General features: G+C 41.0%; 1 protein-coding gene across 5 annotated transcripts in view; it reads left to right on the forward strand.

The window, feature by feature from the left end:
• LOC141344885 (uncharacterized) overlaps positions 1-11,623 on the forward strand; it is a 17,991-nt gene extending 6,368 nt beyond the window's left edge. For 2 of the 5 annotated variants that reach the window (XM_073849776.1, XM_073849778.1), the window contains 18 exons: positions 3,885-3,941; positions 4,029-4,106; positions 4,614-5,809; positions 5,900-6,122; positions 6,413-6,578; positions 6,646-6,728; positions 6,837-7,013; positions 7,557-7,646; positions 7,818-7,871; positions 7,991-8,071; positions 8,191-8,271; positions 8,358-8,489; positions 8,966-9,100; positions 9,624-9,692; positions 9,789-9,883; positions 10,059-10,185; positions 10,383-10,500; positions 10,838-11,623. In XM_073849776.1, the coding sequence (XP_073705877.1) occupies positions 3,885-3,941; positions 4,029-4,106; positions 4,614-5,809; positions 5,900-6,122; positions 6,413-6,578; positions 6,646-6,728; positions 6,837-7,013; positions 7,557-7,646; positions 7,818-7,871; positions 7,991-8,071; positions 8,191-8,271; positions 8,358-8,489; positions 8,966-9,100; positions 9,624-9,692; positions 9,789-9,883; positions 10,059-10,185; positions 10,383-10,500; positions 10,838-10,857 (2,982 nt within the window). In that variant the 3' untranslated portion in view covers positions 10,858-11,623. Of the gene's footprint in view, positions 1-3,884; positions 3,942-4,028; positions 4,107-4,613; positions 5,810-5,899; positions 6,123-6,412; positions 6,579-6,645; positions 6,729-6,836; positions 7,014-7,556; positions 7,647-7,817; positions 7,872-7,990; positions 8,072-8,190; positions 8,272-8,357; positions 8,490-8,965; positions 9,109-9,623; positions 9,693-9,788; positions 9,884-10,058; positions 10,186-10,382; positions 10,501-10,837 lie in introns of those variants that run through there. The other 3 variants (XM_073849777.1, XM_073849780.1, XM_073849779.1) reach the window with 3 other exon arrangements.
• Positions 11,624-13,218: the final 1,595 nt, after the last annotated feature.

Consider the following 13,218-nt stretch of genomic DNA (forward strand, 5'->3'; position numbering starts at 1 on the left):
TAAGTTGTGTCAAAAGGGAGGCCCACTGTCTTAAGGTGCGTTCACACCGGACGCGAATGAAGCGGCAAGCGCGAGTGATTTACATGTTAAGTCAATGCAAAGACGCGAATAGCCATCCTGCGGCGCGAAACGCGCGAATGAGGCGGCGCGAAACGCGCGAATAGCGCGAATGGCGCGGCGCGCATTGAGCGTTCAAGCGATTGCCGCGCCATTCGCGCGAATCGCGCGAAACGCGCGAGTTCAAAAATCTGAACTTCGGCGGAATTCCGCGCCGCGGTAACCAATCAGGAGCTTGCTCTAGTAGTGACGGAGGCAGAAATCCGAAACAACAATGGCGGACAAAATCACCGTTGCTGTCTGTGGTTCCTCGGAGCTGTACGATACATCTTTGGACATTTGTAGAAACAGGAATAAAAGGGATCTTGCTAGGAATAAAGTGAGTGAAGAGGTCGGACAATCTGGTTAGTTTTAAAAAACGCTCTTTACTCAATTTAACCTACATATATATACATATTGAGACTACAAGCAAGCTAAAGCTGGCAAATTGAGCTCATTCACCTATTTTACAACTACTTTCCCGCTGACGAGTGGCAGAAGCCCCTCCCTTGACGCGAATTCGCGTCTGTTGTGAAGAAAATGTCACGCGCGAATGACGCGAATTTTACCGCGCGAATGGCGCGAGTAAACTCAAATGTTCAAGCGTTCAACTACGCGCGAATAGCGCGTTTTTTCCGCGCAAGTCGCGTCCGGTGTGAACGCACCATTAGACTTTGAAAACCCCTGATCTAAAGGGTATTTTCCGGAATGGACTTGTGGAGTGTTTAGATTATCTAATGCCGAACAGCAATGGCTCTGAAACCCTTCAGCAATATATTGACTTTGCATTGTTGCTGGCTGGGTCACCTTTTACTGTGGGAGTTGTGGATAAGGAGCCCCACAATCCCATAATACCCCCCACATCAAGGTCTGCTGCTCCAAAGTCTGCTCATGTCATGTCTGCTGCTTCAAAGCCTGCTCACATCATTTCTGCTACTCCAAAGCCTGCTCATGTCATGTCATGTTTGCTGCTCCAAAGCCTGCTCATGTCATGTCTGCGGCTCCAAAGCCTGCTCACGTCATTTCTGCTACTCCAAAGCCTGCTCATGTCATGTCTATTGCTCCAAGGCCTGCTCACGTCATGTCTGCTGTTCCAAAGCCTGCTCTCGTCATGCCTGCCGTTCCAAAGCCTGCTCACGTCATGCCTGCCGTTCCAAAGCCTGCTCACGTCATGTCTGCTGCCCCAAGGCCTGCTCACATCAAGCCAGTTGCTACAGAGTCCTCTCATGTCACGTCTGCTGCTTCAGAGCCAGCTTACATCACATCTGCTGCTGCAAGGCCTACTCACGTCACGTCTGCCAAGCCACAGTCTACTCACGTCATGCCTACCAAGCCACAACCAGCTCACGCCATGCCTGCCACTCCAGGGCCTGCTCACGCCATGCCTGCTGCTCCAGAGTCTGCTCACAAGATGGCCGGCTTTCCAGAGCCTGCTCACAAGATGGCTGCCCTTCCAAAGCCTGTTCACAAGATGGCCGCCACGCCAGAGCCAAGCCAATCCACGGTCCCTCTGCCAGAGCCACGCCATGCTTTGTCTCATCTGCCAGAGCCATGCCATGTCTCGTCTGATCTACCAGAGCCATGCCATGTCTTGATTGCCAGTGTAATGGACCCTCCTCTAATGTCAGTGCGGGTTGCAGGCATACCAAGAGAGCCGACGCTCCCAAGCCACGCACCCTCAAGCCTGGTGGGTATCCCATTAACCATTGCACTACCTGTGATGGCCATTGCCATTTTAAGTATGTGGGCTGCACACTGCCTCCCAGAGGCCTCGTCTGTCCACGAGTCTGCTCTAGAGGCCTCGTCTGTCCACGAGTCTGTTCCGGAGGCCTCGCCTGTCCACGAGTCTGCTCCAGAGGCCTTGCCTGTCCACGAGTCTGCTCCGGAGGCCTTGTCTGTCCATGAGTCTGCTCTGGAGGCCCCATCTGTCCATGTGTCTGCTGCGCCAATGCCTCCTATGGAGGTGGCGTCCACGGCGGAACCCCCTGAGGAAGCAGCTCCCGCTGCAGATCCTCAAAAGGGGGTAACACCCATATATGAACTCACTGTCTGCTCAACCAATGTCAATGTTTCTGCTCTCCCTGCACCACCATGGTTTCCTGCGCAGCTGTGGTAGTCATCTGCCTCACTTTGGAGACCTACATGGTGGGAATCTTGGCTCCCTGACCCGCCATGGCCTCCTGAACTGTCTGCTCTGTCATGTCTACCCAAGCTCCCTGATCTGCCATGGCCTCCTGAACTGTTTGCTCTGCCATGGCTACCCAGGCTTCCTGCTCTGCCTGCTCTGCCATGGCCTCCTGCTCTGCCTGCTCCGCCATGGCTTCCTGCTCTGCATGCTCCGCCATGGCTTCCTGCTCTGCATGCTCCGCCATGGCTTCCTGCTCTGCCTGCTCCGCCAAGACTTCCTGCTCTGCCTGCTCTGCCAAGACTTCCTGCTCTGCCTGCCCCGCCATGGCTTCCACTACTCCACAGTCTGCCATTGCTCCATAGCCCAGGTCCTCCAGAGCTTCACTGTCTGCCATTGCTTCACGGTCCAGGTCCACCTCTGCTTCATGATCCAGGTCTGCTATTACTCCATGCCCCAGGCCCTCCACTGTTTCACAGTCTGCCACTGTTTCATGGCCCAGGTCCTCCACTGTTCCACAGTCTGCCACTGCTTCAGGACCTAGGACCTTCATTGATCCACAGTCTGCCACTGCCCCACGGCCCAGGTCCTCCAGTGTTTCACCGTCTGCCATTGCTCCATGGCCCAGGACCTCCATTGATCCACAGTCTGCCACTGCTCCACGGCCCCGGCCCACCAATGTTCCATAGTCCAGGCCCACCTGTGCTCCATTGTTTAGACCTGCCTTTGCCCCAGGGTCCAGGTCCACCACCTTCCCTTGATCCATGCCACTGCCTTGTTTTCCATGCTCCATGCCATGATCTCAGTCCTGTTCCCCTGCATGGGCCTGGCCATCCCTCCCCCATAAATTGTCTTTGCTCCACCACCCTCCTGGACTTTTTGGGTTTTTGTTTTGGGTGGTGTGTTAGGGCATCTGGAGCCGCCCTTGGGTAACGTGTAACGTGGTAATGTAACGTGGGTGTTTTGTCTTGGGTTTTCATGTTCATGTTTTCATGTCTTTTATGTAGTTGTTTCATGCTGTTGTTTCTTGCTTCCCTTGCCCTTGTGTATTCCTGCCATTGGTCCCTTAGTTCCATGTGTCATGTTCTCATTGGTTGTCTCTGGTTGCTATGGTCCTGTTCCTTGTTTTTCATTGGTTTGTTTGTGTCATGTGACCCTCGTTGTGTAGTATAAATAGACCTCCTGTTCTATTGTTCATTGTTGCGTATTAACGTCATAAACTGCTGTCTGGTGAGTTGTGTCTCATAGTCAAGTCTGTTTGTTTCAAGTCAAGTTTGTTCATGCCAAGTTAAGTCTTTGTCAAGTCACCATTTGGATTATCGTTTGTATGTTTGCACTTTGGATTTAATAAAACTGCACTTGGGTTCTGCACATCTCGCCTTCAGTGGATAATTGCTACACAAGGTTATAATTTATTAAGTAATATTTGCATTCACTAACACTGATTGTAATCTTTGAGTAATATTTATTAGCTGATATTATCATAGCTGTTGATTACAATGTGAGTATCTTTTTTGTTTATCTTTTCTGGGGTTTTGCTTCTCATATCATTGTTTAACCATTAATGCCAAATGTAAATGTTATTGCCTGTGCAATTCTTAGCATTTTTGGGCAAATGAGATATTTACTGATTTTTTTTTTTCAACAACTTTCAAATACTTAGGACGGTCATTTGTCTCCATGCCGCAAAGAAGAGCTTGAATGTCCATCTTTCAATCTGGTGACTTTTTATCTTTAATTTGCTTGCTGTTTGGTGAGTAACACAGACTTTGTTTCAGAAATGACCCCACCCTCTCTGTCTTTCCAGGATGTGCAGGACACAAAGGCTGACAGTGATGTAGACTCTAGTCCTGTAACAGATATCTCGGAATCAACTTGTGCTTCCGTACGTGAAAAGTTTAACCGTACTTGTTCTATTAAATGTAACAAATAACAAAATGAGAATAAAAATGCAATTAAGTAAAAATTTCAACTACTTTGGAGCAAGCCATTTATCCATTGCATACGGAAATATTTTGTAGAATAATGTTTTCATGGTTACTGGAGAAAAAAAAAATCCTCCTTGTTTTAATATAATTACTGTAATGTAGTCTGTGTTAGCATTCACTGGGAACATTCATTTACCTTTTTTAACATATAGCCAGTTACTTATCTCTGTCCACGAAGGCCTTAATGTTCCAACTCGCATTAATTTAATTTGGAGTTAGGCTGTTACAATACATTTGTGATATTAATATATAGAATGACACCTAATAAACAGGGAAAAGGTAAAGACATAAAGTTAAGGATCGTTGTGAGTAAAGGAAATTCCATGACAGGTGTAGGGTTAAGATATTACAAACATGCCTATATCTACTAATTTGTAAATGTTTTTCTTTTTTATGGATTCCAGACACCTGACAAGGATATAGACAACAATAAATCACCATGCATCTCTACACAGAGCAGTGAGGAAGAAATGAGATTCTTCACATGTTCTTTGCCACGTCAGCCATGTTTCTTTTTCATTGAACGCAAAGCCTGGCAAGAACTAAGACAACACCAGGAAGGCAGACTTTTTCAAGGACTCCAATGGACAAATGTGATTGCCAATGGAATCAAATCCATTCATCCATACTGCAGCTTTGCTTTTAAGCGACACAGAGTGAAAACCCTGGGGTCACAGACACAGGCTCCATTTTTTACATGTGAGGGGTACTGTTGTTTTGAACACTGCCCAGTGGAAGTAAAAGTGGAAGTTGCTGATGAGAGCTCCCTAAAAGCAGCAGTGGATTTCTCTGGAGGTGATGTTTGCCACAACAGCAAAGATCTGCAAAGAAGGCCAGTGCGCGCAGCTGCACGACAGGCAACTGCAGAAGTCCTGGAAACTAAATTACCACGGAGTTTGTATTTGGAGTCCATGCAAAAGATTCCACCAATGGTCATCGATTCAGGGTGCAGGGATGATGCCCCAACTGCAAATGTGCTAAAAAACATCTTATGGAGTGAAAAGAAAAAAGCCAGATCTCATCCTGATGAGCTTCCAAGTTTAAAAGCACTGATTGACAAACAACGTGGCACAGACAATGATGTCCTGCAGAAGGTAATGATGCACCCCAAAGGAGTTATGCTGTGGTCAAATAAGACACTTTCTGTCTTCTACAAAAGGTGTAAGAATGACATAGTGTACTTGGATGCGACAGGGAGTGTAATTAAAAAAAACTCAGCAGAAAGTCCACCATACTATGTTTATGAGCTGGTTGTTAGAAATCCATCCAGGGGTGCATCACCTTTACCTGTGGCAACCTATGTCACATGCGACCACACCACAGCGTCTGTGACATACTTCTTGCAGGCTTTTCAGACTGATGTCATCAGGATGTATGGAAATGTGGCAATCAAAAGGCCAGTCATGATAATATGTGATGGATCCCTTGTGCTTATGCAATCCATTTCCATTACATTCTGCAGAACAGGTCTGGAGGATCTGCTGCAGAAATACTTCCTGTTGATTACTGGACAGCATCCAACAGAAACATTCGACCTCCCCATCCTTCACAGATGTTTAAGTCACATCATGAAGAATGCCAAGGCTCTTTGCAAAAAACAGTATGTATTTATGGGGTAGTATCACTTTACATACAGTTTGAAATGAAATGCACAATAATAATAATAATTGTGTTGTTCTTTGCTTTGTAGAATTCCCAAACACTACACACTGGCAATGCACATCTTTGGCCTCCTTGCATGTTGTTCATCGCTGAAAGAGATGGATGAGGTGCTTTCTAGTTCAACAGTACTATTTTGCAGTCCATGCAGTGGAGCAAATGTAGCAAAGCACTACAATAACCTGCATTTGCTTATGCAACAAAGGGGTACCCTTGAACTAGATGACAAAAACGTTGCTGCTGAAGAGTACAAGGTATGAAATAATGCACATGGCCTCACAGCTATAACACAGTACACTGTAAAGTCAAAACCAACCAGACCTGCTTGCCATTGTTGAACCCACTGCAGAGTAGAGTTAAAGTTTAAATTCTATTTATGAGTTTTGTGATTCAATCATTACCTGTCCAGGATGTATCCTGCATCTCAAATAAGCTCATGCAGTCATAGCTGCGCTAGATTACTGTTAAATAGAATAAATGATGAATAATACATGCATATTCATTTCAAATATAATAAATAATAATAATGACATATGTTTTTCAGCATGATGTCGGGAACATACCGATCATGGAACATTTCAGAACAACAATCAACAGTGCACCACTTGACCTCGATGGTGATCCTAACATCTACTACACACCAGAATTCATTGGCAGTTTGGCCAAATACTTCCTCCCACATGCCGTCCTGTGGTCTGGATTGATGTTAGGTAGGTGATGTTAGTATAAATACAGTATTTGTGTCCAGTTCTTTTACAATGTTCTAATTGGCTGTAGGGGATCTAGGACGTCATGGGACAAGCCCAGCATACCAGAATTTGAGTAAGGTCTATAGCAAAGTCAAACAATCAAAGGAACAGGTAAAGTGTTGCAAGAAACATCAGATTTTTTATTTTTTTCAGATTTAAACCATATTTTTGTTGTGCCTTACGATGTCAACAGATTACAAATGTACTTTCAATTTTCAGAACTTCACTGAAGATAATAGAACACAGGGCATCATGGAGAAGAGTCAGTGGGACCTAAAGCAAATCCGGCTCCAAAGAAAGCGGTTTTCAAGACTGGATGACTTTGTTCGAATATACCAAAAGATGCATGATGCGCTGCTCCTTGAATATGGAGACATGGAAAGATGCAGGAAGAAAGTATGGCATACTGTTGTTAATAAACTCACTCAGTGGCAGCACCTATGTAACAAATAAGATTGCTGCTTTTTGCCTGATCACATTTTAAAAGCAATTTCCAGCATAGGTGCATTTCCACTGTGAGAGACAGAATCTAAAAATAAAAATCCGGAAATCACATTGTATGATTTTTTTAACAATTTATTTGTGATTTACTGTGTCAAATAAGTATTTGATCACTTTCTTCAGATTTCTGACCGTCAAAGACCTGTTATTTTGCTTTTAAATAGTCCAGCTACACTCTGCTCATGATTTTAAATAAGTAGCATCTCAAGTGAGACTCAAGTGATCAAATACTTATTTGACACAGTAATTCACAAATAAATTGTTAACAAATCATACAATGTGATTTCTGGATTTTTATTTTTAGATTCTGTCTCTCACAGTGGAAATGCACCTATGCTGAAAATTGTAGACCCCTCCATTTTTTCTAAGTAAGAGAACTTGCAAAATCACAGGGTGATCAAATATTTATTGACCTCACTGTATGTATATGTTTTCAAGTCCTTTCCAGTGGAAGAGGAAGTATGGAGAAAAAAAAAGAAGGTTAAAGGACTCTACGTGTCACCTTTACTGCTGGACCTGTCATTGAAAGTAATTCTTAGAAGTTCTTTGAAGTGACACTGTACATTTTGACTGTGATTTTGTGATTGTGACTATTCCTACATCCTACTGTAGTGTGTAGAATGTTTTATTGTAAAGCAAATGTAACAAATTGAAACTGTAACTTCTTTTAAACTCATTTCTTATGATTTTATTCATCAGAAGGAAGACACAAAGGAACGTACCACTCAAAGAACCAATGATGATTCATCCCAGGTAAAAACATACAATTGTCTCATTTCTGATGATTTCATTCTTTATTTGAAAATACAACAGTCTGCATTCAATATGTACATTATATTTATACAATATTCAATTTATTAATTTTTGTTTAGGCCACATGTAACTTCAGAGAGCATCAGCAGGATGACACAAAGGAACGTTCCACTCAAAGAACCGATGATGATTCATCCCGAGTAAAAACATACAATTGTCTCATTTCTTATGATTTTATTCTTTATTTGAAAATACAATAGTTTGCATTCAATATGTACATTATATTTATACAATATTCAATTTATTAATTTTTGGTTAGGCCACCTTTGACTTCACAGAGCATCAGCAGGATGACACAAAGGATTGTACCACTCAAAGAACCAATGATGCTGCATCTCGGGTGATTTGAATCAATTAAAGTATTTTCATTGCAGTAACTACAGGAATTGTTTCATATGTTGTAATGTGTCTTTTCTTTCCCCTCAGCTATCTGCATTGTGGAAACAAAAGGACACAGTAGTGGTTGTTTCTGTGGTCCCTTCACAATTTAGAAAGGACTTATTAGTCCGCCATACTGACCTCCTATCACTTAGGCCTCATAACTGGCTCACAGGTGAGGTATGTAGGCCAAACAATGCAGTAGCATTATCATGAAAATATACTTTCAAATGCACAAATGCACTGTTAAACAGTCACAGTGACTTGTGACATATTATCATCTAAACACATTAATGTAAAACCCACTGTGTTTTACTCATATGTCAATATTGTAAGTAATTATGTGTTTGTAAATATGTTTTTTAAATGCATCCATTTGTAGACTGGGTAATCAAACTTTCATGCAAATATCAAAAATATCCTGATTTGTCTTGAAACACAATAAACTATTTTCAAATAAATATCACTACTTTGCCTGTGCACCTAACCCTGTACATGTTACATGAGAATTTTTTTTCTCGCCACCCTTTAAGGAGGGCTTGAGCACTAGGGGCTTTGCCTTGCTGCTCAGCTTGAGCTCTCTGTCTCTGTTCAAATGTTTTAATGTAAAATAATGTAATGTCATGACCTTTGATGTACTATCTGATTCATGTTAGGTCATTGAGTGCTTCTTACATCACACTGTCAATCAACTGCATTTGGAGAAAACCATCTATGTCATGAACTTCTACTCGGCTACTGCGGTCCTTTATGCGGACAGAACAACAGTCAGGAAGCATAGTTTATCTGAGGTAATTTTTTGGGGGGAAAAGTAACATTTGTTAGTGAAGATACAAAGGCTTCTGAGGTTGATAATTGTTTAGATGTTTGCTGATGTGTAAACCAATTTCACTGTATGTACATGATGAAGCAAAACCAAAAGTAATGTCAATGATAAATGTTTATTAACTTAAATTTGTTTGTTGATATCTATTAGGGGTGCTGATTGAAGAAGAACCATAGTGATAACTCGAAAAGGCAGGAGTAAATCCACAAAGTTTTTTTAATGATAACAAACAGGGAATAAAGGGAAACACAAGCAACTTAACATTAAGACGGCACAATGAAAACTCAGGAGCAAACGACTTATAAAGGGTGTGACTAATTACAAGAATGATAATCAAATCAACACAGAAGGGCAATGGGAGAAACCAAAGTTAACAGAATGACAGGGGGAGACAATGGGAGAAACCAAATCAGAACAGTGCAAAGACAAGAAACACAAGGATACATGTAACAATATCATATAATGAAAGTAATTTTGATGTGTTACAGGTTAACTTTGCCAACTACAAAGCCATCGTGTCCTTTGTCAGCTTTGAAAAGACACACTGGAAATTTCTGGTTAGTTTTCATTTTTCCCTTTGTATATTGATGTCCCATGTTTCTTTTGTTGCGGTAAATATTTGTAGAATAATGTCATTTTTCTTCTGGTTACAGTACATCAACGCAACAGAAAACATTGTGTATTTGCTGGATCCTTTAAGCAACCCCGCAGAGGAAGCAGATTCAAAAGCTGCTGCCCAAAAGTTCAGGTACTTATGCAATTTACTTTATTCAATGCAATCATATACCCTGCATTCCATATATGTAATTATATGTAAATCATAGTATTTTGCACATATTGTCACAATCTGGTGAACAGAACAAGACATATTCCTGACACATATATAAAGAAGAATCATATTTTGACATTTCATTGTCACATAGGGAATACTTTAAGATCAGGACTATCTGCCACCTTATGAGAGAGTGGGCAGATATTAAGTTCGAAGGAGCTGTTATGGATCACCCACTACAGCAAGATGGAAGTAGCTGTGGTGTGATTGTCATTAAGGTACAATAACATAGATGTGTAGTTACATTATTATATTCTGTCAAATTTTTTTTTCTGCGTGTGCTAGACATATGCTATCTATATGCATCTATTCTACAGTAGACAATATACTGTACATTGTACTGTACAGTATTTATCTTGTGTACATTACATATTTTCATCCTGTCTTATTTGTTTGCTTGCTTTTGATTATTTAGATGGCAAAGGCAGTCATTGAGGCATTTCCTAAATTGCCTAAAATGGAATTTGGGACAACTCTAAAAGAGATGGCACAGGAACGTACAGCTTTGGCACTGGAAATACTTCAAGCCTCAGGTATGTCAGGGACTTCCATTATGGGTAAGATTCCAGTTGCTCTGTTTTGTGCAGGTTGCTGGATTAAAGTGTTTGCATTTAATGGCTTGAATAGAAAGTACATATCTTCTACACACCAAGGATATAGCTCTTTTCTTGCACTTGGTCTTTGGTAGCTGTTAAGTCCCTATTAAGAACTATTCTAGATACTGCCAGCTACTCTGAATAAAAAAGGACAATTTGTAACCCTGACAGTAGCATTTTTGGTGACATAATGTTACAGTTTGGACATCATGACAATACTTCATTTAGTAAAGTTTTCTTTTTAGTAAAGGTGTTGCATTTGTTATTTTTACAGATTCAGTGCGACAGCTGTAACCGGTGGTTCCATGACCAGTGTGTGCAGATGGACACACTACTGCTTAAAGATGATAAACCCTGGGATTGCTGTTTCTGCGAATCTTAATCCAGACATTATTTGGAATCCTTCCAACACTGAAAGCATGCGCTTGTAAGCATCTGTCTTCTCCCTGTCTCCAAACCTCAATTGTCTGCTTTCCCACACGTTCCAGCCTCAGGTCAAGAGGTGTATGCACCACAAAACAAGACCCAATGTTCCTTGTTGCTGGATCTGTTCGCCCATACCAGGAGCTCCTCCATAGTGAAGGTGGTCTGTCTTTCAAACTTTGTCAAACACTGGAGCATGATTCAGCCAGATTAGAGGATGAGGTATTGGTAAAACTCCAGACATTATTTGGTATTTTCATTTGTATTGTTACTATGATTCTGAAGGGGTGGTTTCTGAAATACATGAGAAAGTCTTTCAAATCATTCCAGATTTCACAGAATAACATTATTGAACAACTTCATAAACCACTTGAAAGATATATATTGAAGTAGCAGTGTATTTCAGAAACCACCCCTTCAGCATCATAGTAACAATACAAATGAAAATACCAAATAATGTCTGGAGTTTTACCAATACCTCATCCTCTAATCTGGCTGACCATCTTAGTTAGGTCATTAGGGCCTCTCATGTACATGACCAATTTACAGTTTACTTTATTTTTCACATTTAAACAAACAAAATAATGAAAACTTTTGTCTGAAACCTGTAATACAATAAAAGCACTTCATATGTGGATGTTTGAAGAAAGTTCCTGATTGAGTTTTAAAGGGGTCATCCGGTGCCACATGCACTTTTACAAGCTGTTTGAACTGAAATGTGTGTTGGGAGAGTGTGTACACAACCACCGTAGAATGACAAAGATCCACCCAGTAGTTTTCTTTTAATTAAGTAAAATAATTTGCCTCTTCTCACATCGAGCCGTTCTCAGATGCCTGTCGTTGTGGCATAACACCAACAGAAGGCCTCTCCTGCATAGTTGATAGACAGCAGTGTTTTAGTATAGACCCGCCCCGAGTAAGACGTAAACTGACGGCACTGAGGGAATGTGACAGCTGGGACCTGTTTCAATAAGGAGATTCAACCAACTCTGAGTTTAAACTTGAACTCTGAATTGACTTACCCTGAGATGGGAAACACTGAGTTTTTGGTTTCAGAACAGCTGAACTAAGTTAGTTCAATCCACTCTGAGTAGGTTTACTCTGAGTTTAGTGCTTGCACCATAACTATGAAAAGCCCTGATCAATGGAGCTCCGAAATTATGATTCGCCATGGCAACAGCTCCCGCCAAAAAGACCTCTGCATACTTCGAGCCAATGCTTAACTTTAATTCTTAATAATTATTAAGAATATAATAATTTAATTATTAATAATTAGAATATCAAAGGTAAAAACTGGCCGAACAGTAAGTTACTGAACTATTCATTTTCATGGTATCACACAGGCAAAAAAATAAAAAATAAAATAAGAAATAATAAGAAGAATGAAACAGCTAAACATGAAGTATAAAAACATAATTCAACCAGGTAAAGCTTTAAGCATAAAGGGTTCGTGTAGGCTACATGACTTTACTAATATTTGACATTAAAATATAATTCTGTGTCTATTTCAATTTGCAGCAGCTTTTTCCACATAGTCTTGCTCTTTTCACATAATTAAATGTTCTCTAATCCAAACAGATGCATTTCTTAATTAGAGTAATGAAATGAACATTTGACGCCTACTCAGCCAACAGCAAGAAGGCTCAGATGAAGAGGAGATGGAAGTACTGGAAGAATATTAAAATCCAACATGAAAAAGAATAAAAGTTGTATTTGTGCATTTAGGGGAAAAAAGATGGCTGTGGTGGTGGTTATATTTATATAAATAATATGTTTTGGTTTTTTTGTCACTTTGACAGTGTCTGCATTATGAAAATATGTGCAATAAATTAATGCACCTAAAAATGCTTTTCTTACTTAGTATTATTGTCTTGTTGTTTCCAATTTTAAAAAATCTAAAGATTCTTAAATCAAGATGCATTTCTAAGAAAAATTTCTGTCAAAAAGGTTTTTGAGGAATTCCAAAATTTTTCTCCATATTTCGATGGGAGCCAACAGGCCAAATTTCAGTTTCAATGCAGCTTCAAAGGACTCTACATGATCCCAGCCCAGGAATAAGGGTCACTAGAAACTTGTAAAGCCCTTTGAAAGCTGTATGGAACTGAAAGTTGAACCTTCAACCCATTGGCTCTCACTGAAGTCCACCATATGGAGAAAAATCCTGGAATGTTTTCCTCAAAAACTTTAATTTCTTTTTGACTTGAAGAAAGAAAGACATCTTGGATTACATGG

This window comes from Garra rufa, chromosome 10, assembly GCF_049309525.1.
Source record: "Garra rufa chromosome 10, GarRuf1.0, whole genome shotgun sequence".
Lineage (NCBI taxonomy): Eukaryota > Metazoa > Chordata > Actinopteri > Cypriniformes > Cyprinidae > Garra > Garra rufa.